This window comes from Suncus etruscus, chromosome 7, assembly GCF_024139225.1.
Source record: "Suncus etruscus isolate mSunEtr1 chromosome 7, mSunEtr1.pri.cur, whole genome shotgun sequence".
In the NCBI taxonomy this organism is placed as follows: Eukaryota; Metazoa; Chordata; class Mammalia; order Eulipotyphla; family Soricidae; genus Suncus; species Suncus etruscus.
In genome coordinates this window covers 50,052,032-50,075,728 of record NC_064854.1, presented here as the reverse complement: position 1 = coordinate 50,075,728, position 23,697 = coordinate 50,052,032, and the positions used below count along the sequence as shown (strand labels likewise).

The following is a 23,697-nucleotide window of genomic DNA, read 5'->3' as shown; positions in this document are numbered from 1 at the left end:
ACTTGAAGGAGACCCCTAATGATAAAGGATACAACTCAATTGCCATGAACACTCCCATGTAAGGAACTCTGACCATGGGTAAGGGAAGGCACCAAGCTCAAGAGGCTTTAGCTGCCTGTACCCACAAGGGAGGGCACTAGGCATTGAGACACCTTGGCTGCCTGTTCCCACAATTGCCATGAGGCACTTGTGGAAATGGAGAAACTGGTAGAGGTTGTGGCATAAATTTTATTTGAGACATAACTTCACTAGCATCCTAAGGACCTTTCTTTGAGCCTTTAGAGGCTCAAAGACCACTGTCATGAGCAGTTGTGTATGCTTGAGCAATTCTTTATTTACAATCTTACACAATTATTAACCACCTCAAACCTAGCTTTGGTGTTAGTCTAAGTGCAGTCATATTAATGGTTGATACTTCAAGCTCAGCTGAGAATTCATGAACAGGAACAAGGCCAAAACAAAACAAACAAACAGACAAACAAACAAAACCGCCAGTCTCTGAAAACTAACTTTGCCAGCAGGTCCAGATGGCTAGCTACAAAGTACAAAGAATGGTCTTAGACAGATCGCAGAGGAGCACAGAAGTTGAAAGCTATGCCCTGTGTCTGTAAAGATAAGCATGCAGCTTGCCCTATGCATTTTGTCTGGTACAGTGTGAAAACTAACAGTTATGTCTGAAATTATGAAGCCTTGCCAAGAAATTTAAATAAGTGTTCTGATATGACAAAAATAGAGTTTCTTTCAATCTTACTTCTGAGTGTCTGATCTCTGATCTCCTGCACCCCTTCTTTAGGGACCCCAAGAATTCCTGTAGTGTTTGGACCAAGTAGGCTGTGACATGCACAACTTCCTGTGAAACCTAGAAAGGAAGATCATGTAATCGTGGAAATGTTTGTGGTACAGATTTTTATTATTTCATGTCTAGAAGTATAAAGTTTTCTTTCCTTTTTAATCTCTGTAGTCCTAGGTTTTAATTTTTATATTTTTATTTTAATTGATTGATATTATGTGATTATGTCTAGCTATGGAATATTTTTTTCTAATCTCTGTAGTCCTAGGTTTTTATTCCTCTATTTTTATTTTGTTTTAATTGACTAATATTCTGTGATTTACAATAATGTTGATGATTCCCATGTACATAATCCAGCCCCACAACCATCAACCGTGAATATATATCCCTTTTCCACGACCCCTAATGTCTCGTCTTTAAAAATTCCATTCCGGACAATCAAAAAAGACCCCAGCAGAAAAAACTCAAACTCCCAGGGCACAGGTAGGCTTACCTCCAACCACAAGGACAGAGATTATTTCCTGCCTGTGTTTGGACTAGAGGTTCCTCTGTAAAAAGTGACACCAATGACTGCTTCCTGATTCCTGATGGTGAGCAACAAGCAAAGACAATCCTAGCAAAAATAAATTTAAAAAATAAAAAAATAAAAGAGCTCAGCTGCTCTGCTTCACTCAGTGGCCTTGCACATCATCTAGAACATGAACCCATCACAACATGTCGTAAGAACCACACTTCAAGTGTGGCAATGAGGAAATAATGCAGGACAATAGCATGCATAGAGAATGAAGATGGCAGTTCTGATGGCCCAAAAAATACCAGTCACCTAATTAGATAAAGAGTTTAGAATAAAAATATGAAGGATGTTCATAGAACTCAAAGAAAGCATAGATTGATCTGAACAGATCACAAAGATAGAAATAAAATCTCCAAACTGAAATATTAGGACTAAAATAAGATGGTAGAGGAAATGACAGAATTAGTGAACTGGATACCACTTCTAGGGATATACCCTAGGAAAACAAAGATACAATACAAAAATCCCTTCCTCAAACCTATATTTATTGCAGCACTATTTACAATAGCCAGACTCTAAAAACAACCTAGATGCCCTTCAACAGATGAATGGCTAAAGAAACTGTGGTACATATACACAATGAAATATAATGCAGCCATCAGGAGAGATGAAGTCATGTTTGAAGGAAGTATACATGACCTCATGGATAAACAACAGCTCAGAAACTTTACAGACTCAAAACCAGCCCTAAAAGAAAAGCTGAAAGTCTACTTTAAGGAAAGAAAAAAACAACAGATACACCAAACTTCTACACAAAGATGACACTAAATCCCATGACAATTATCTCTCAATGTCAATGGACTAAATGTGTCTGTTAAGAGACTCAGAGTAGCTAAATGGATCAAAAAACTGAATCCAACATTTTGATACCTACAAGAAACAAATTTGAATAATCAAAACAAGTATAGACTCAAAATCAAAGGCTGGAGGAAAATAATCTAAGGAAACAACACCCTTATAAAAGCTGCAGTGGCCATATTAGTGTCAGATGAAACAAACTTTAGACTCAGAAAAGTTATAAGGGACAAAGATGGTCATTTTGTACTAATCAAAGGATATGTACAACAAGAAGAAATCACACTCCTAAACATATATGCACCCAATGATGGATCTGCAAAATATTTAATACAACTCTTGACAAACCTAAAGGAAGATATTAATACCAGCACAATAATAGTGGAAGATCTCAACACTGCAAGGTCAACCAGGTTGAAACCCAACAAGAATATATGAATATATTAGCTCTGAAAAAAGTGTATATATATATATATATATATATACTAGTCCACTTTCTTCCATATATATATATACATATATATATATTGTTCAGGATAGACCACATACTGGCCCATAAAACATATCTCCATAAAATCAAGAGGATAGAAATTGTACAAACTACCTTCACTGACCACAAGGCACTAAAATTAGATGTGAACTATAAAAAACACAGAAGAAAAATTTTAACACCTGAAACAAACTTTAGACTTAGAAAAGTTATAAAGACATAAAAACAGTATGCTATTGGCATAAACACAGACCCTCAGATCAGTTAAATAGACTGAAATAGACTAGAGTATTAAGAGAATGTTCCCCAGATATACAATCAATTCATCTTTAATAAAGGAGTAATAAATGCAAAATGGAGCAAGAAATGCCTCTTCAACAAGTGGTGTCATGAACTGGTCAGCCACTTGCAAAAAAGGAAAAAACCTCAGATCTCCATCTAACACCCTGCACAAAAGTCAAATGCAAATGAATTAAAGACCTTGATATCAGACCTAAAATCATAAGGTATATAGTACAATGCGTAGGTAAAAACACTTCATGATATTGAAATTAAAGACATCTCCAAGGAAGAAACAATTTCCAAACAAGTCAAAGCAGAAATACCCAAATTGAACTATATTAAGCTGAGAAGCTTCTGCACCTCAAAGGAAATAATGCCTACGATACAAAAGCCACCTATAGAATCGAAGAAGCTATTCACCCAAAACCCATCAGCTAAGTGGCTAATATCTAAGATATATAAGGTACTGACAGAACTGAACAAGAAAAAAAATACAACCCCATCAAAAGTGGGGAGAAGAAATGAACAGACATTTATGGCCAAAAGGCACAAGAAAAAATGCTCCACATCACTAATCATCAGGGAGATGCAAATCAAATCAACAATGAGGTATCATTTCAGACCACAGAGACTGGCACATATCACAAAGAACAAGAACAATCAGTGGTGCTTTCTTTCTCTCACCTCTCTCCCCTCTCTCCCCCTCTCTTCTCTTTCTCTCTCCTCACTTTCTCTTTCTCTCTCCCCTCTCTTCTCTTTCTCCCCTCTCTCCTCTTTCTTTCTCTCTCCCCTCTCTCCTCTTTCCTTCTCTCTCCCCTCTCTCCTCTCTTCCCTTCTCTCTCCCCTCTCTCCTCTCTTTCCTTCTCTCTCCCCTCTCTCTCCCCCTCTCTTCTTTCTCTCTCCTCACTTTCTCTCTTCCTCTCTCCCCTCTCTTCTCTCTCCCCCTCTCCTCTTTCTCCCCCTCTCCTCTCTTTCTTTCTCTCTCCCCTCTCCTCTCTCTCTTCTCTTTCTCCCCCCTCTCTTCTCTTATCTCTCTCCTCATTTTCTCTCCCCTCTCTTCCTCTCCTCACCTGGAAAAAAAGAGAAAAAGAAGAAAAAAAAAGAAAAAGAAAAGAACAATCAGTGCTGGCAGGGATGTGGGGAGAAAGGAAAGCTGATTCACTGCTGGTGGGAATGCCATTTAGTTCAGCCCTTATGGAAAACAATATGGAGATTCCTTGAAAAATTTGAAATTGAGCTCCCATTTGATCCAGCTATACCACTCCTAGGGATATACCCTAGGAACACAAAAAAGCAATAACCCCTTTCTTACACCTATATTCATTGCAGCGCATTTTATGATAGCCAGACTCTGGAAACAACCAAGATGCCTCTCAACAGATGAATGACTAAAGAAACTGTGGTATATACGCACAATGGAATATTATGCAGCTGTCATGAGAGATGACATCATGAAATTGTTCTATACATGGATGTACTTGGAATCTATTATGCTGTGTGAAATAAGTCAGAGGGAGAGAGGTAGACTCAAAATAGTCTCACTCATCTGAGTTTTTTTTTTTTTAAATAAAAGACATTGAAATAATTCCTCAGATGAGGGCCAGAAGGCCTGGCTCAAGACATGAAGCTCACCAAGAGTGGTGAGTGCAGTTAGAGAAATAATTACACTGAGAACTATCATAATAATGTCAATGAGTGAGGGATTTAGAAAGCCTGTCTAGAATACAGGTGGGGGTGGCAGAGGGAGGATATGGGGGCATTGATGATGGGAAGGTTGTATTGGTGAAGGGAGGTGTTCTTTTTTTTATCACTGAAACTCAACTACAATTATGTTTGCAATCATGGTGTTTAAATAAAGATATTATTATTAAAAAAAATTCCACTCCATAAACTCAGTTGTGTGAATCATTTCTTTCTTTGTGTTGCCTTTGATCCTTTGTTGCTACCTTATTCTGTATTTATGAGAGAAATAATTGAGGGAAATTACATAAATTGCATAAGAGAAATTATTTTGTATCTCTTTTCATATGACAGACTTCATTCAGTTTGATATTCTCAAATTTCATCTATGTTTTGGCATGACTTTTCCTTTCTTAGAGCAGCATAGCAATGATCACCATTGAAAGTCCTATGATGAAGTCTGCTTTGACAATGAAATGACTCACAAAGGAATGAATTTGAGGAAACGGAATAAAAGGGGGCTGAAAAAAAGGCAATTGAAAATATTTCTCAAGTGCCTATTAGTAACATAAGAATGAAAGAGAATGGTCCTTGGTAATGGGAAGATGATATATTTTAAACTAACCTTATTTTCTATTTAGGATATTATTTATAAATGATTATTCATTAAAATATTATTTATTAAGATCTAGATGATTTTCTCCACAAACGTTAGTCAAAATCACTACCAACCCCCAGATTATTCTCCTTTACTATAGTTATGTAAAGTATTTACTGTTGCAATACTGCCCTTGATGGGGAGGGATGGAGGATGAGGTCTTTCTCCTCCAGCTCAGAGCACGGGTCTGCCACCCTGTTCAGCTGGCTGTTCTGAGGAGAATGTGGCGGGTAAAAGGCTAGCAGGCAGTCAGGCTTGTGAAAATATCAGCTTTATTCGGAGGACAAGACTGAAGCCAAAAGCCTCAGCATCAGTTCCAGCCAAAAAGCCCCTCACCTTCCACAGACCCTTGCTTTTATCCCCCAGAATCAGGTACCACCCAATGGTGGGATCAGGTACCACCCAATGGTGGGAGTAGAATGCCAAGTCACACCCTAGGGTAGGGCACAATCACCGATCAGGGTAGGGTCAGTAACATAATAATCCCATTGAAATGTTTACACACACAACATTTACCAGTATAGCTAACCAGATAAAATTATTTAATCAAGCTTAAACAGTCTTAATCTTTTGGGCTGAAGAGATAGCACAGAGTTAGGGCGTTTGCCTTGCAGCCGATTCAGGATGGATGGTGGTTCGAATCCTAGCATGCCATATGGTCCCCTGTGCCTGCCAGGAGCGATTTCCGAGTGCAGAGCAGGAGTGGTCCCTGAGCACCTCTGGGTGTGACCCAGGAAAGAAGTGGCTTAAACATAATTACATTAACAAATGTTTACAAAACGAGAGAGACAATATTTCACATTTCACTGTTGTAAATAAATTTTATAACTTTTTTAAATAAATTTTATTTTGACCAAAGTGAATTATATCTTTCACAGTAATAATTTAGGTACATATTAACATTGAATCAGGTGTATTCCCATCACCCAAGTTGTCCTCCCTTCACCCCCGTTCCCAGCTTGCATCCCATATCCCCCTCCTTTACCCCCCCCCCGGGGTTAATTTAATAACTTTTATAATCGAAAGAAACTCATCAGGTTGACATATTATCAGGCAGTCTTAATTTATGACAGATAGCTAATTCCACATCATTCTCATATCACAGACTAGTTTCAATTTCAAAAACTATGAAATTATTAAGAAATATCCAAAATGAAGCAATAAGATTTAGTTATTTAGTTGGTAATACTTTATATTATATTCTGTAGTAATCTGTATATATAAACATTTGATCTAGTAGCCATAATATAATTTGGAGAGATACAATTTGTGGCAGAGTGAAGTTTTTATAATTAATTATATGCAACAAACATTAATTAAGTGATATAACTGCCAATGCAAATGCTAACATTTTTACAGAATAATGAAATAATATAAATGTATCTCAATATTTAAAACAAATAACATAGTGCCAATATTTTATAATGTTGTATGATGCTATGATGTGTTATGATGTTATGATGTTGTGTTATGATGTTATGTTGTGTCATTTTATTTATGTAGTCATTTCAAATAACTATCATTAATTTTAGATGATTAAGTTGTGAAAACCAATAAATTACAACTTAGTTATTAAATGAGTTGATATTAAAAATGTCAACTCATGCACTAATTTACATGAAATAATTTAAAGTTTTTATTAAAGCATGATGATTTATAAAGTTGTTCATAGTTGAATTTTAGACATGCAATGTTCCAGCACAGATCCCACCATCAGTGTCAACTTCTCTCCACTCCACCACTACAACTTTGGTTCCTGTCTCAGCCTGACATCTTGACAGCCACCTTTTTAAGTTCAGTTGTTAAAGTCTGGGTTTCATGATTTCAGTGTTGTTGATTCTGGTTTGAATATTTAGCTCTAACATTCCTTAATAGTATCCTTAATAGTACTTGAATTCCCTTGACTATTGTACCCCATTATTTTCATCTGTCTTTCTCTTTCTTTCCCTTCAATTCTATTTCTTTCCTTCTCTTCCCTGTACTTTGGGGACAAGGGTGATCTAATCTTTAAATTTCACCTAAATCTTTAAATTTCAGTCCCTCTTCTAGTTATTATAAAAACTGCATATAAGGAATATCATCCTCTATCCTTCAGACTAACTCTATTTAATATATCTTCCACTTCCATCCATGTTGCATCAAACTGCATGATTATTTTTCTACAAAAGCCTTTATTTAGTTTTATTAAGATATTGTTTTTTTGTTTATTTTTTTTTTACAAACTGTTAATGTTAATTACATACATAAACATTCTAACACCACAGAGGTCATCAGAGTAGTAATAGTAGTGTTCATCTTCACTTATGCTTAGGGAAATGTAGATGAAAACAAGGTATCTTTTACCAGTGAAAATTGCATATATCAAAAAGTGCTCTGGATTCACTCTTGGCTCTTCACTCAGAAATCATTAATGGGCATCCAATATGTGGTGCTGGAAATTAAACCTGGGTTAATTGATTACAAGGCAGACACTGTGTGTTGTACTGTTTATATGCCTATCATTCAATGACCATGTGCTCTCTTTTGAAGAAATTGTCTGTTCTTCGCTTCTCCCCATTTTTCAATGAAGTTGAATTTTTCTTGTTGAGGTTCATAGATCTTATATATATCTCTATATATCCAATAAGGTAGCTTTTTATTGTAGCGTTAGTTTCATTTTATGTACAGAAATTCTTCTTTTTTTTTATTGTGACCAAAGTGTATTACAAATCTTTCACTGCATCATTTATGGTACATAGTGACAATGAATGAGGGGCATTCCCACCACCAGTGCTATCCTCCCTCCTCCCCTGTTCCCAGTATGCATCCCATATCTCCCTCCTCTACCCCCCAGAATGCTAGTGCAACTGGTCTCCACTTTACAGCTTGTTGTAGTTTGAGCATCTATTCCACCATCATTGGAGATAAAAAGGATAAGAAAAAAGGGAGAAAAAAAATTGGTGACAACTACCAAAAAAAAGAAAGAGAGAAAAAAATGGAAGAAAAAAGAAAAAAATGGATCTGGCAAATAAAAATAAATCTCTAAATAATAACCACAAGAGTGAAAAATAAAGAGAAAAGTGGAAGAAAAAAGAGAAGGAAAATAAAGTAAAAAACTAACAAATCAAAACAAAACAAGAAAAAGTATGGGTGCTGGAGTGGTAGGGTTTGGCGTTCCCCCCACTTTTTTTTTTTTTTTTTGCATAGGCACAGTAAGCATTGGGGAAGAAAGGGAATTCTCGTGGCCTAAGAGATTCAGGGTTTCTCCATTCTTGAAGCATACTATCATGGGATCAACCCCTGGCTTCATATATACTCATTACCCCATCCCAAAGGCTTTTTTGTGATGCCAGGAAAGTTTCCTCTTGGTTGTGTGTGAGAAAATCAAGCCACTGTAGCTAGCGATCTTGGTATTTGTGCAGATTATAGGTCAGCGTCTAGGATAGAATCTCTAGGTTCTAGAGGTTCCTATCCATCGTTGTTGTTATGTTCAGTCTTCTGTAACACTTGCTCCCTGTGTTCCTTCAGTCCCTAAGCTGAAGCTTAGAATTTTATAAATCCAAAGGTTCTGCTCAGTCTCTGTTGTCCAAGTTGGACCTCTGCAATAAGACAATCTTGTTGTTGTTGTACAGAAATTCTTAATTTGAAGTAGTCTTATTTTTTTATTTTTTGTATTTTGCTGACTTTGCCTCTTTGATTAGCTCAATGAAGATATTTCTGAGATTCATTTCCTGGTTATTCCTGGTTATTTCCTGGTTATATGTTTTCTATGAATTCTGATCTAACCTTGTGGTCTTGAATCCACTTTAAATTATTGCAGATGTTATGAGAAATTACTTCAATTTCATTTTTTACATTTTTTAAAGTTCTTCCAGCATCATTTGTTGAAGATTTTTTTCTCACTTCATATACTTAACTCCTTTGCTATAGGTTAACTGCTTCTAAAATCTGGGTTTAACTTTGTATTCTTAATTCTGTTTCATTGGGCATTCTCGTGTCATGCAGCTTTAGCTTTTATAATAATATAGTTCAAATCAAAGTTGGGAAACAGTACAGTTTTTTATTTTCACATATATCTTTTAATTTTTATTTATGATTTATTTTTCTTTTTTTCGTAAGATTATTTTATTTTCATAAGATTTCTTTGGTCATTCGGTGAATCTATGGTTGCAAATTAATTATAGTAGTCTGTAGTAGAAATTGTCTTAGAATTTTAATGAGTATTATACTAAATCTTTATAATCCTTTGCACAGGAAGGTTATTTTGATAATGTTGATTCACAAATAGGGAATATGTTTTCATTGCCTAGTGTCCTCTTTATTTTCCTTCTTGAAGAGATTTCTAGATTTACTGTGAAGTCTTCGTCCTCCTTGGTTTATTCCTATGTATTTGATGGTTTGGGGCACTTTTAAAAGATCTTGTCTTTTAATTTATTTTCTTCAATAGTTCATTATTTGCCTACAGAAATGACACAGATTTTTTTTTCCTGGAATGGGGATAGTAGGCAGTACTCAGAGCTTATTTTTGGCTCTGCACTCAGCTATCACTCAAGGCAGGCAATTTAGGTCATATGAGGTTCTGGGGGATTGAACACAGGATTCCTTATCCAAGTGTCTTAGAACCCAATGTACAATCTTTCCAGTCCCAATCTTACATTTTTGTGTATTCATTCTGTAATCTGTTACCTTACTGTATTAGTTCATTGTCTTTAAGAATCTTTTGGATGAAGTCTTTAGGGTTTCCCATGTATATTACCATATTGCCTGTAAATTTGACTTTTTTTTTTTTTGCAACTTTGATTCCTTTGCTGTATTTTTCTTGTTCGATTGCTATAATGTGATTTCCAGAATCATGTTGAAAAGAATGGTGAGCATCCTTCCTTGTTCCTGATCTCAGGGATAAGGCTTTCAATTGTTCACTATTGAGTATAGCTGGGTTTTCTGTATATTACTATCTTAAGGTTATTTTCTTCTATCCCTATTTTTCAGAGGGTTTCACTATGAATATTGTTGAATCTTGCCAAAAGCGTTCTACGTATCAATTTAAGTAATATAAAACTATATTTTTTTCTGTTTGGATGATATATTACATGAATTTATTCGCATATATTGAACATTACCTGCATCCCTGGGATGATCACCACTTTATCATAATGTGTAATACTTTTGGGTATTGGGTCACACCCAGCAGTGTTCAGGGGTTACTCTTGGCTCTATGCTCAGAAAGCGCTCCTGGCAGGCTCGAGGGACCATATGGGATGCCAGTATTTGAACCACCATCCTTCTGCAAGTAAGTAAAAAAAAGTCTTATCTCCATGCTATCTCTCCGGCCCTGTAATACTTTCAATATATTGCTGCATGTCTGCTATGAGTTTTTGAGGATCTTTGTTTATTAAGAATTTTCGTTCTATAATTTTATGTTTAGTAGAGTATGTTGTTATTTTTTTGGTATTAATATGATATTGGCTTCATAGACAATATGAGGGAGAGTTTCTGTTTTATCCATATTTTGGAAGAGCTAGAAGAATAACAAGACCACTTTGAAGTTTTGATATAATGCAGTAGTGAACCCATATGAACCTAGGCTTTTGTTCATAGAGAGAATTTTTGTTTTGTTTTATTTTGGGCCAAACCTAGTGGTGCTCAGGGGTTACTCCTGGCTCTGCATTGGCAGACCATATGGGATGCTGAGGTTCGAACTTGGGTCTGTCTCAGGTCATCCATGTGCAAGGAATATGTCTATATTATATATATATGTATTGTATATATATATGTATATAATATATATATTATATATAATATATATAATATATATATGTGCTATCACTCCGGCCCCATTGGGAGAATTTTAATAAATATTTCAATTTCTTTAATAGAGTTTGGCCTGTTTAAGTTTTCTATTTCTCTTGGTTCAGTCTTGGGAGTTAATATGTTTGTAAGAGTACATTCATTTTCTTTAAAAATTACTTTTAATGATTACTTTATTTGGAATACTATGCAGCTGTTAGAAAACATGAAGTCACAAAATTTGCTTATACATGTATTGATATATAGACTATTATGTTGAGTGAAATAAGTCAAAGGGAGAGAGATAAATACAGAATAGTCTCACTCATATGTGGGATTTAAGAAAAATAATAGACAGTATAATATTAATAACACTCAGAGACAGTAGAGATGAGGGCTAAAAAGGACTAGCCCATGTTAAGAAGCTTAACACATAGAGTGGTAAGTGTACTTAAAGAAATAACTGCACTAAGAGCTACCATGACAATGATAGAGAACTACGATGTCTCTCAAAGACAGGCAGGGGATGGGGTCGGGGAGCGGGGAGAAAAATGGAAACAATGGTGGTGGGCAAGTTGCACTGGTGAAGGGAGGTGTATTTTATGACTGAATCCCAATTACAAACATGTTTAAATAAAGAAATTATATGTTAAAATAAATAAATCTGGGGTTGGAGAGATAGCACAGTGGTGGGCATTTGCCTTGCAGGTGGCCAACCTAGGACTGATGGTGGTTTGATTCCCAGCATCCCATATGGTCTCCCAAGCCCGTCAGGAGTGAATTCTGAGTGCAGAGCCAGGAGTGATCCTTGAGGGCCACCGGATGTGACCTCCCTCCCAAAATTAAAAAAAATTCTGTGAAACAGTTTAAAAATAATAATTACTTTATTTAAGTACCATGGTCACAAAATTGTTCATGATTGAGTTTCTGTTATAGAATGCACACCACTCTTCATTAGTGTACTTTTCTGCCACTGATGTCCACAATTTTCCTCCCATTTTTCCTCCACCTGTTTCTGAGGCTATGTTTAATCTCTCTCTCTTTTTCTCTTTTCTTTTTGACACTGTAGTTTGCACTATTGTTATTGAAGGGGTACCATGCATATCAAGTTATCCTCTTCTAGTACCTAGTTCTTGTCCAGAGTGATCATTTCCAACCATCATTGTCTTAGTGGTTCCTTTTCTACCTTAACTGCACTGCATCACTATTTGTGGCAAAATTACTACCATGAACTGGTCCTTCAGGCTCAAAGCTCTATTGATTCTCGATATTATTACCATACTATTTTTATTTTTCTTATATCCCACAAATAAGTGATATTATTCCATGTCTATCCCTCCTGTTCTAACTCATTTTACTCATAATAATTTTCATTTATATCCATGTATAAGCAAATTTCATGCCATTATTTTTCCTAATAACTGCATAGTATTCTATTATGTAGATAATTTCTTTAGCTACTCCTCTGTTCTGGAACACTTAAGTTGTTTCCAGATTCTATCTATTGTTAATAGTGCTATGACAAACATAGAAATGGAGAAGGATTTTTTGCATGGTATTTTTTTGGTTCATAGGGTTATATTCCTAGCACTGGTATTTCTGGATCATATGGGATACCAATTCCTAGTTTTTTAAGGAATATCCATAATGTTTTCCAAAAAGGCTAAACTAGTCTGCACTCCCACCAAGAGTGAATGAGAGTCCCTTTCTCCCCTCCTCTGTGCTAGCACTGATCTTATTCTTTATGTGCATTGATCTCTGTGTTGTGAGATGGTATCTCATTGTTGTTTTGATTTGAATCTCCCTGATGATTAGTGATGTGGAGAATTTTTCATTTTGTCTATTTGTATTTCTTCTTTGAGGAAACGTCTGTTTATTTCCTCTCTCCATTTTCAGATGGACTTAGATTTTTTTCTAAGTTTTATCAGTACTTTGTATGCCTTTTTCAGTTAAGTATTGGATGAATAGTTTCTCCCATTCCTTCGGTAGCCTTTGTATTCTAGTTATTGTTTCCTTTGAAGTGCAGAAGCTTCTCAACTTAATGACCTCCCACTTGTTTATTTTTGCTTTTGCTTGGGCAGTGGTGTTTTCTCCTTGTAGATGTCTTTAGTTTTAATGTCATGGAGAGTTCTGCCTATGTTTTCCTTTATGTATCTTATGGTTTAAGGATTGATTTTTAAGTCTTTAATTCATTTTGATTTGACCTTCATGCATGGTGTTCAAGAGAGGTCTGAGTTCACTTCACCACTTGTTGAAGAGGCTTTTCTTGATCCACACTGTATTTCTTGCCCCTTTATCAAAAATTAATTGTTTGTGTACTGGTGGGGGGGGGCGTCAATCGCAGAATACTCAAGCAACTGCACAGCACTTAGGCCACTTAAACATCAGCAATTGCCAAGGTAGAGCTTAGGCAATAGAACTCGAAATCACTCTTGCAGGATTCCAAAGAACTATTAAAGTGAACAGGGGCCGGGGAAGCAATTGGGCTTGCAAGTCGGCCTGCCCAGTGTAAGTGGACCACCCTCAGTGAAAAGTCATGAAAAGAAGTCCTGAAAACAATTCCTTGGGCCAAACTGGGTGGAAGGTGGTGGGGGTGGTGGGATTCTTAGACACCCTATATGCGGAGTCTCTTAGGGAGAAACAAAGGATCCTCGGTTGGAAGTTATTGAACTTTATTTAAGACGGATCTTTAAGACAGAACAGAAGCAGAATGGAGAGGGGGGCGATGCTGGACAGGAAGTGGGGAGGATGGACCTGGTACCCGAAAGTCTCTCTTGCTTGATCACTGTGCTCTCCAGGAGGAGAGGGCAGGCAGAGTCAGCAGCTCTGGCTTCCCTAGAAGCAGTTCTCTTTCCGGGAAAAGCAGAGGCAGCAGAGAGGGGTTCTGATAGAAGAACTGGGGGGGGGGGGGGTGCGGCCGGAGCCCGCCACCCGGCCAGCCAGTGCGCGGAGGGCGGAGCCGGCGTCCCTGCACCAACCTGCGGACTCCGGCTGGCTGGGCTGTTGCGTTGCGGCCCCTCCTCCGCCCCTTCGCCACCTCCACGACCCCGATCGGGGTTTGCGCGGGTCCCGGTCCCAGTCCCTGTCGCTAGGAGCGGGAAAGCCGGTGCGCTGGCTCGCCTCTGGCCACCGCAGCGTTCGGGGGGACTGCGCCACCCTCCGGGAGCGAGCCGGCTACGTCCTTCTCCCTGCTTCCTCTCCACCCCACCCTCCGTCTTCCCCCTCCCGTAGCCCCTCCGGACGGCGCCTCCCTCCTCCGGCCTCACCCCTCCCGGGCGGGCAGGTGCTCCCGCTCCCGCTGGCTCTCCCGAGCCTGCCACTCCCGCTCCTCCCTCGCCAGCTCCCGCGCTCCCGCCGGCCCTTCCTCCGGAGCCCGCGGTGGCACGCGCCGGCCACCGCCTGGTCATGTCAGGATGGACGTCCGGCAGCACGAGTGGCTCCCGGCTCCCCCGCACGACGGCTTCGAGCAGATGAGGCTGAAAAGCCGCCCCAGGGAGACCTCGCCGAGCCTGGCTCGAGCGGGCGCGAACTTCTACGGCGGCGTCAAGCAGCAGGACTACAGCGCCAGCGTCTGGCTGCGACGGAAGGACAAACTGGAGCACGTAAGGGCGCTCGCTCTGCTCCCCGGGCCTGGCCCCGCACCTGCCCGCACACGCCTCCTCTTTCTCCGGGCGGAGGCTGGAGTGCGGTGGGCGCTGGAGGGGGAGGCACTGGGCTTGGGGGGCCCATCGGGGCCTCGTCCGCTCCTCTTCGTCCAACCTGAATCGCCTCCAAAGGGCCAGGCTGCAAGAAGAGGAGACAGGACAGGGCGGGTTACCTGGACATAGGCCCGGGGCAGCCCACCTCTGCCTTCCCTGGGAGGAGCTCTGAGTACTGGCTCCTAAGAAATGCTATTAGCACTCCCCTCTGTAGGACTGAGTTATTAGTATTGTGTTCTAGGGGGCTACTTTTCCGATGTCACCTACAAGAAGCAGAGTGTTGCTCGGGGAATCCGGCATGCACTTTCTAGGCTTTAGGGGGTCGTTGGCTTAACTGCAAGGCATAGGGCTATTGCATGGTATCTAGAATGAAACAGCTCATTAGGAAAATTAGAGCCACTCACTGGTCGACTGCTTGACCAGGACTACATAACAAGCAATAAAAACAAGTTTTACACAGTGCCTGCCGGGATGTATTGTTAGGGGATTCTCTACTTGAGCCCAACCCGGGAGGAATTTGCGCGTTGCTAGGAGAAAACACGAAGGAGCAAGCGGATTGCCCGCTTCCCTGGAACCCATCACTACCTGGAGAGCAGGGTGGCTGACCTCCTTGATGGTAGATCTACCGCAGAAGTGTCTAAAACGGCTTTTTTGAGATTTTGCTTTGTGTATCTCTTCAAAAAATTTTTTTAAATGAGCTCGCATTTCAGTAGTAAAGTGCAACTCGCTCAGAAGATGCTCTTTCTTTCTTTCTTTTTTTTTGGGGGGGGGAGGAGGAGGGAGGCACACTCGGCGGTGTTTGGGGATTTCTCCTGCTCTGAGCTCAGAAATTACTTCTGACAGGCTCGGGGACCATATGGGATGCTGGAGATCGATTCCAGGTCGGCCACGATGGCTTTGGCTCCCAGAAGATGCTCTTTCTTCCGGTAAACTGTATAATGTAGATGGAATCTGTTAATAGAATGTGGAAGTTTCCTTGCATTTGGGAGACAACGCCAATTATGATAAAGTAGGAAGGAGAACTTGAATGCATCAGATACCTACTACTTCTGAAACCACATAAACACATGCACATAGTGTGCTTCTCTTCTTCTAGGCTGACCCAACTTCCCTGGATGAAACTTGGGAAAAAAATCTACAATTTTTTCTGGGGTCTGATTAGAAGTCTCTGAAAACTACAGTTTAAAGCTTGCAGTTGGAGTCTAGGCTCTCTCTAGTGTGTAGTGACCACATGAGAGGTCAAAAAGACCTTTCATGGGCCCGGAGAGATAGCACAGCGGCGTTGCCTTGCAAGTAGCCGATCCAGGACCAAAGGTGGTTGGTTCAAATCCCGGTGTCCCATATGGTCCCCCGTGCCTGCCAGAAGCTATTTCTGAGCAGACAGCCAGGAGTAACCCCTGAGCACCGCCGGGTGTGGCCCAAAAACCAAAAAAAAAAAAAAAAAAAAAAAAAAAAGACCTTTCATATGCTTAGGTCCTTTTTAGAAATAACAGGGGAAATTTGTAGGATGGCATCTCTGAAAGGCAATAATGTTCGTTTTGCAGTGTCAGTTCCAGAATGTTTTAAGAAAAACAAAAGCCCAAACAAGATGGAGTTATTAGTTTAAAGGGAAGATAACAAGGGCAAAGGATGTTTGATGTTTGTCTCTCTGTGTCTGTGTGGCAGGAAGCCAAAAATGATCCTTATGATTTTCATGTAGATTGGTTCTTGATCTTGTTATCTAATGTTAGGAGCAGAGAATGGTCTAACTTTAGAATGGTGTGGACTATCTCTTCTTTGCAGTTTCATCCAGCATGTACATTCATTTGCAGCTTGTGCTTTTAACTCATCTATTTCCTTTATTCTCTTACTTGAAAATCAATACTGCAGCCCTCTATGATTCTTATTGAATTGTAGATGCTGCAGGCATGGTTTCCTTACTTTCCACTGAAAGTATCAAATCATACCAAAGTAGGCTATGGGAGCTTCACCCATGGCATAGGATTAGAGAGAGATCAAGAAATGGAAGAATATAGATGAATTTTTTGGAGGGAGTTGGGCTATTTCAATTCATGAGAATCCTGGATTATTACAAGTACCCAAAGGATGTAGTGTTTTTTTCAGGGGACCATTTGCTGATGGGTTTTGAACTGGACTTAGCTGCATGAAGTCATGAGACTTAACCTCTATCCTTTCTCTCTGGCCCCAAGATCTTTTTGTTTAAAGCATCTGAGGCTCTGTATTTTGTTCTTGTTCAGATGCCTAAAAAAAAAAAAAAAATAAAGAGCATTGCATTCATTTAATAAAGTTTTGTTTGTTATGTTTTTTCAAAGTTGATTCTTTTTTTAATTTAAACACCATGGTTAAAAAGTTGCTCATAAAACAGTTGTTTTTCCACAGATAAAGTTGTTCATGATTGAATTAAAGCCATAAATGTACCTCCACCAATGCACATTTCCCACCACCAATGTATTTTTTCAAAGAACCAACTTTAACTTTCATTGATAATTTGGATTGTTTTTGAGCTTTTAGTTCATTAATTTCTGCTTAAGCTTTAATATTTCCTTTCATATATCTGTTTTTGGTTTATTTTGTTGATCATTTTCCAAAATTTTTAATTAATTTTTTATTTTTATTGTTTGTTATTTAAATCAATGTAATACTGTTTGTTTTTTTAAATAAATTTCATAACTTCTGTTTGTTATTTTATTTCATTTTTTTTGTTTTGATTTTTGGGTCACACCCAGCTGTGCTCAGGGGTTAATCCTGGCTCTGCACTCAGAAGTCACTCCCGGCAGGCTCAGGGGACCATATGGGATTCTGGGATTCGAACTGAAGTCTGTCCTGTGTTGGCTGCATGCAAGGCAAACACCGTACCACTGTGCTATCGTTCTGGCCCCTGTTATTTTTGTTGTTGTTGTTGTTGTTGTTGTTGTTGTTATTGTTGTATTTCAGGCATATAGTGACAGTGAATTAGGGACATTCCCACCATCAGTTTTCACCTCCCTTGCCATAGTTCTCATCATGCATTCCATATCTTCACCCTTAGCTCCCTGGACTACTAGTGTAACAGGTCCATTTTGTATTTAGTTTGTTATAGTTTGGGCCTCTATTGTTTGTTGTTGACTTTTGCTTGGGTATTTAGATCTGACTCTTTATTTTCTTACTCAATGCTCCTGAGACCATTTGGACCCTGGGTCCCATTCACTTTTTTTTTTCCTCAAAATTTGTAGAAAGATATAGAAATATGAAGCAGAACAAAATGATTCAAGTTCTAAGATTCTATGAAAAAGGTGGGAGCCTGTATCTAGAAGATATAAATAAAATTAAAAGAAAGAAACAGAAAAAAGGAGGAAAAGGAGGGGCAGGTGTTACTAGGTATTTTTCCCTTCATAGGTTAGGTGCAGTAAACATTGAGGAAATTAGAAAGGAAATTTCCTTGGACTAAGAGATACAGGGTGTCTCCACCCATGAGGCATACTATCATAAGACTGACTATAGGCTCTGCGCATGTTGTTTGTCCAACTCCAAGGTATTTCTTTATGGTCCCAGGAGAAGTAATGTTCAGTCATGGTTGTCAAAGTCAGTCTTCTGTAATTAGAGATCTTGGTTTTTGCACAGATTCTAGGACAGAGGGTCTTTTGATTTCATCTCACCGTTAGGTGGTGAGGTAGGGCAAACTGCTCTTAGAGTTGTTGTTGTTGTTGTTGTTTCCTTGTCATCAGGGTGCCATATGAATCTACCCTGGAGCAAGTTGGTGCCAGAGCAGTAGTAGGGCGTCCCCTGGGGGGAGCTTGATTTCTAATGTTGGTGAAGGAAACTGTGCAAGTTCTAAGGTTGGTATCTGGGGTTTGGGATACACGATCGATTTATTGAGTCCTATGTCAAGTCCCCATGACTAATGTTCATAAAATTTATGGGTTCTTATCCCTATTAAGTAAAAACTTCTTTCTATACATAAGATCACTAAAATGGGGATTTTAGTGTTCTTATGCAAAAAGGAACAATACTATATGATATTACTGGTGCATTTGAGGGTAAAAATAACAAATTATACAATCTCTATGCTGTGGTTTTGACCTGAGCTCATATCCCAAGCAAGACTTTTCTACTAGAATTTTCTACTAAGCAGATAAAAATGTGATGGGGGATGCTACCTCTATATATATGGAAATAAACACTAAGTTATAACTATTAAGGAACAACATCTACAGAAACATACAAAAATATAGATATTCCCTTCATGTCTTTTAAGATTGTCTGAGGGAGGGGGAAATTCAGGGTACATTTTTGTCCTGCACCATGCATGGTCTGTGGAGTTTGAGATATGGTTGGTAGCAGTCAGAGATCAGATATTGTCCTCGAGTTGGGAGTTCCTCTGGAGCTGGATCCAAAAGCAAACAACTGTCTACAGTAAGAAAGGTGGGAGAAAAAGGGCCACATAGAATGTGTCAGCAGGAGCTGTAGCTGCAGCTTCTTGCCGGGGTGAGAGATGGTGGGTTGGAAGGGTGTCCTTTCACTTTGAGAGCAGGGTGGCAGCTTACTGGGGCAGAGGAACAGTCTCGGTTTCTAAGCAGTTAAGAACTGAGGTTAAAGAGGGTTAAATAGGAAGAGATAATAGATTAGGATTGAGGAGGTGAGAGGAACCACAAACATTTTGAATGTGATTTTTATGAAGCTGCTATAAAAATGTAAAATTTTGTGCTATAAAATTTGCATAAAGTATGCAATTAAAAATTCAATTTCTGGAGTTTATTAGATTATGTACTGAGTTCATTCATTCATTTCAAGTAGTTTGGTGCTAATTTACTGCTGTTTATTTATTGTTTCAAGTAGTTTAATGTTAATTTATTGTTTATTTAAACTTTTCCACCTTCTATATCATTTGCATTTGTCTGGAATGACACACTCACTTACAGTATTCATCTGAGATTGAACACTTTGCTTTTACACTAGGATTCCAAAAGGCAGTGCCACATATGTGTTTGAATTAATGCTAAGACTCAAAGTTATGGCTTCATGCTTGCAAGTTAGACTGTTCTATTATTTGAGCCACAGCTCCTGGATCTGATGTTAATTTCTATTTGAAATTTGAAAACCATAGAAAGGCTAATGAAATGGCTTAAGGCATATGGGTTCCTTCCTGGTATTATGGGGAATGTGAAATTTGGCTCTTGGTGTTTTATCTATACACAAAAAATGTGATAGCAAAATGAATAAATAAAACTCCAAATCAAAACACAATCCTCACCAAAACATATGACAATTTTTTGGGGAGGCCACACCCATTTGATGCTTAGGGATTACTCCTGGCTAAGTGCTCAGAAATTGCTCCTGGCTTGGGAGAACCATATGGGATGCCGGGGGATTGAACCATGGTCCTTCCTTGGCTAGGGCTTGCAGGGCAGACACCTTACCTCTAGCGCCACCTCACTGGCTCCAACATATAACAAATATAATCTATTGTATTGTTGTCTCACAAAGCAAGGAAGTATAATATTGGCTTTATTTATAATAATAGTGTGGATAGAAAATATGTAGTATGTTTTGATTTTTAATTTTACAGAAATTAGAAAATTTATAGGAAATTTAAAGGTCCTATATTATAATAATAATTTGAAAAGAACTTGATTGATTAAGTAATTAAATGGATAATCATCTGTTTTATTAGGTTAAAATGAATTCTAGTAGAGATCAATTTTGTGTAAACAACTTACTATTATTTTGCTGTCCTTAGGTTCTCTATAAACTAATATATTATTACTGGTAATGAGAATGGCCCTAATTCACTGTCACTCTGTACCTGAAATATAACTGTAAAAGATTTGTCATTAACAATGGTCTCAATAAAAATTATTTGAAAAAAGTCTGGACCAGAGGACAGACATTCAATCACCACCTTGTGTCCCCCAGCATCCATATAAACATTGGTTGTTATTTTTGATGTGAACTAGTCTTTGTGGTGGAAGATACCTTGTTTTTTATTTAAACTTACCTGATGATTAGTGATGCATATAATTTTTTCATATGCTTTTTGACCACTTGTATTTTCTCTCTGAGAAAGTTTTTGTTCAGCTCCCCAGTTTATGATGGAGTTATATATTTTTCTTGTCAAGTGCTACCAGTGCTTTATGTATCTTAAATATATATTTATATATATGTCCTTTATTAAATTAGTAGTGGAAAAATTAAAAAAACAAAATAACTAATATGTTATTAAGGATATAAATAATTAGACTACAAATTGCATACTTTTTCAAAATTGTAAGGGATTTACTCAAATGAAGTGTGTCAGGATATAGACTCTGTTCAGACTTTAAAGACAGTGCTTAATCGGAAAATCAATAGCATGATGTAAAGACAGACAAATAAATGTATATCAACCCACTTCATTAAAGTGAGAATAATTTATCTATTTTCTAACTTAAAGATTAGAAGACTAATTATGTGTGTTGGACAAGAAAAAGGTGAAATGGATTGGTTGACACTGGAATACTCTCAATGCATCAAATTTGACTTCTTAAGATGAACTTCCATTAAGGAATAATTGTTTGGCATTTTTCTATTTTTAAGTCATTACCAGGCACTCCAGAGAAGTCATATCTATTTCATGAATTTTAGTTTTCAACTTAATTGGTAATTTCAGGATTCGGTAAAATCACTGGTCATATATTGAACATTATTTTATTAGAACTCTTGGTTTTTGACTCTTGTTGTGTGTACTGCCTCTAACTTTGTCTTTGACTTTAGACTATGACTATATGCCTCTGACTTTAGACTGTATTTGGCTTGGGAAATATTGTTAGTCTTATTTTGTAGGGCTCTAAATTTGCTTCAGTCATAGCATAAAGGTAAAGGATTATATTCTAGCAAAGAAAGGGACGCCTGGGGTCTTTCTTCAACCTCCTAACCCACCCTCATTGTATTAGTCCTCCCAAAAGGTAGGCCACTTTGGGACTATTTATTTGGAGGGTGGGGGTTGGGCCATACCCAGTGATGCTCAGGGGTTGGCTATTCCTGCCACTATAGTGGTTGGGTGACCATACAAATACCTGGAATTGAATCAGCTTTAGTGACAGGTGTTAACCCCTACACTCTCAGGCCTGAGAGTAACCATATACTATGATTTGCCTTTCTCAGAAATAGTTTCCCAGAGGCTGATGTCCCTTGATACTATATGCCTATTTTGAATTTATTTATGTTTTATAAGTAGTAGCATTATAGGAGCAACTATGCTCAGTTTACCTGGTATATGTCTGTTATGTTGATAATGGTCCCCTGATGTCAGTGATTATGAAATGAAGATGCCTTATTTTCTTTCATGCTTAGTTAGTTCTTACCAAAAGTGGGTTTCTTACCAAAAGTGGCTGGGTTTCTATTCTAACTATTTTTGTTATTGACTCTATGACTTAAGACAAGAAAATATTAGTTACTGGGTATATATTCACTTTGCTCCTTGAAATATTTGTAAGTTTGGGGCCAGGAAGAAACATTGTTCAAGAAGTAGAGCACATGCTTAGCTTTTGTGAGAACTTAAATTCAATCCCTGGTCCACAGTATAACTTCCTCTTCTCCAGTACTTCCAGGGGTGCATTCTCAGGCTTGAATAATACTGAATAGGGAGAGTACAGCATTGCTATCAGTGACTGAGTCTCTCCTTACTAGTTCTATTGTGGAAGGTGCCTACTTTAAAAAAAAAAGTAAAAGATTTGATGTGATGATTCAGAGAGACATTTTATATTATAGTGGCCCACAATATCAATGAACATGGAGTCTATAATACCGAAGTGGATTTTCCTTCTACTCTTTATCTATATAGATTGACAGGTATTTTAATCTATTTGGACTTCTCTAATACAATAACATAGATATTTATGCATAATTTTTCTTTCAGATAGTACTGTATACAGGAAAGTTCAGGGTTACTGGTCTGGGGAAGTTGGTGTCTAAGTAGAATTACTTCTTGATTTTGACATACATTGATAAGCCAGTGAAGTACAGTGTATACTATTGGGACATATTCACACTAAATGGAGTAAATGAATCGGAGAAAACTTGGTCACTATTATTTAGGCTCATATTATGTAATGACATTTTTGCCCCATGATAGTATTATATTTCATAGAGTAGATAGGTGAAGCACTGAAAAACAAAATTCAAAGGAAGGGAATAAATTTTTTTTAAATGTCCCATTAAAAGCAAACAGGCAAGTTGAAAATATCTTTTCCTGTGTATATATCATTGTCCAGACTGGATGCTTTTAGTCTGGCAGATACTTGAGAATTAACACCAGGATTATTTCTGTGGTTCTAGATAAACAAACTATAGAAAACATGATTTAAGACAGGATTATTTACCTTTTTATTTTCTTTGTTAAGAAATGGAAGTTTACCAATAAACCACCACCCAGCTCCCAAAACAAAAGGACACCCTCTCAATCCCACATCTTGTGCCCTGGCAAGAAACTACAACCAACACACCTGCTGACTTAGGCTATGAGGCCCTTCTTCTCACCACTCCCCCACCAAATGTGGACTGTTGCATGATACTAGATTCTGTTTCAGAAGGATCCTAGCTCAAGGACACTACCTGATCCCTTAATGCTGCAAATCATTTCTCAAACTCAACAAAACCATGGTGTGTGATGAAAAAGGTGCCTTGGATTTCAGCCTCCACAATAATATCTCAAAAGGCTTAATTGGGATGCCTATATTTCCTTTGTATGTTTAATATCTCTATAATAATGCCTCTTAGGGTGTTTATTCCCAAACATAAAGGTAGCCTTCTCCATCACTTTTTTCTTTAATTACTTTTTTAAAATTCATTTTTATTTATTTTTTCTATTATATACATATACATATTTTTGTAACGTCCCTGTTTTGATTCTGCTTGGTACAGAAACCTAGAAGAAATAGTATTGCCTGGGATAAAAGCTTAGGTCAAAACAAGGGCACAGATTTGTAGTCTGTCATTCTTACCCCCACA

The 23,697-nt window shown here is 38.1% G+C and overlaps 1 protein-coding gene across 1 annotated transcript in view; it reads left to right on the top strand.

Annotated features, from left to right (window-relative positions):
• Positions 1-14,433: 14,433 nt before the first annotated feature.
• The window catches only part of PLD5 (phospholipase D family member 5), a 273,586-nt gene continuing 264,322 nt past the window's right edge, over positions 14,434-23,697 (top strand). The window contains exon 1 of the mRNA XM_049776491.1: positions 14,434-14,637. Within this exon, the coding sequence (XP_049632448.1) occupies positions 14,449-14,637 (189 nt within the window). The 5' untranslated portion in view covers positions 14,434-14,448. The remainder of the gene's footprint in view (positions 14,638-23,697) is intronic.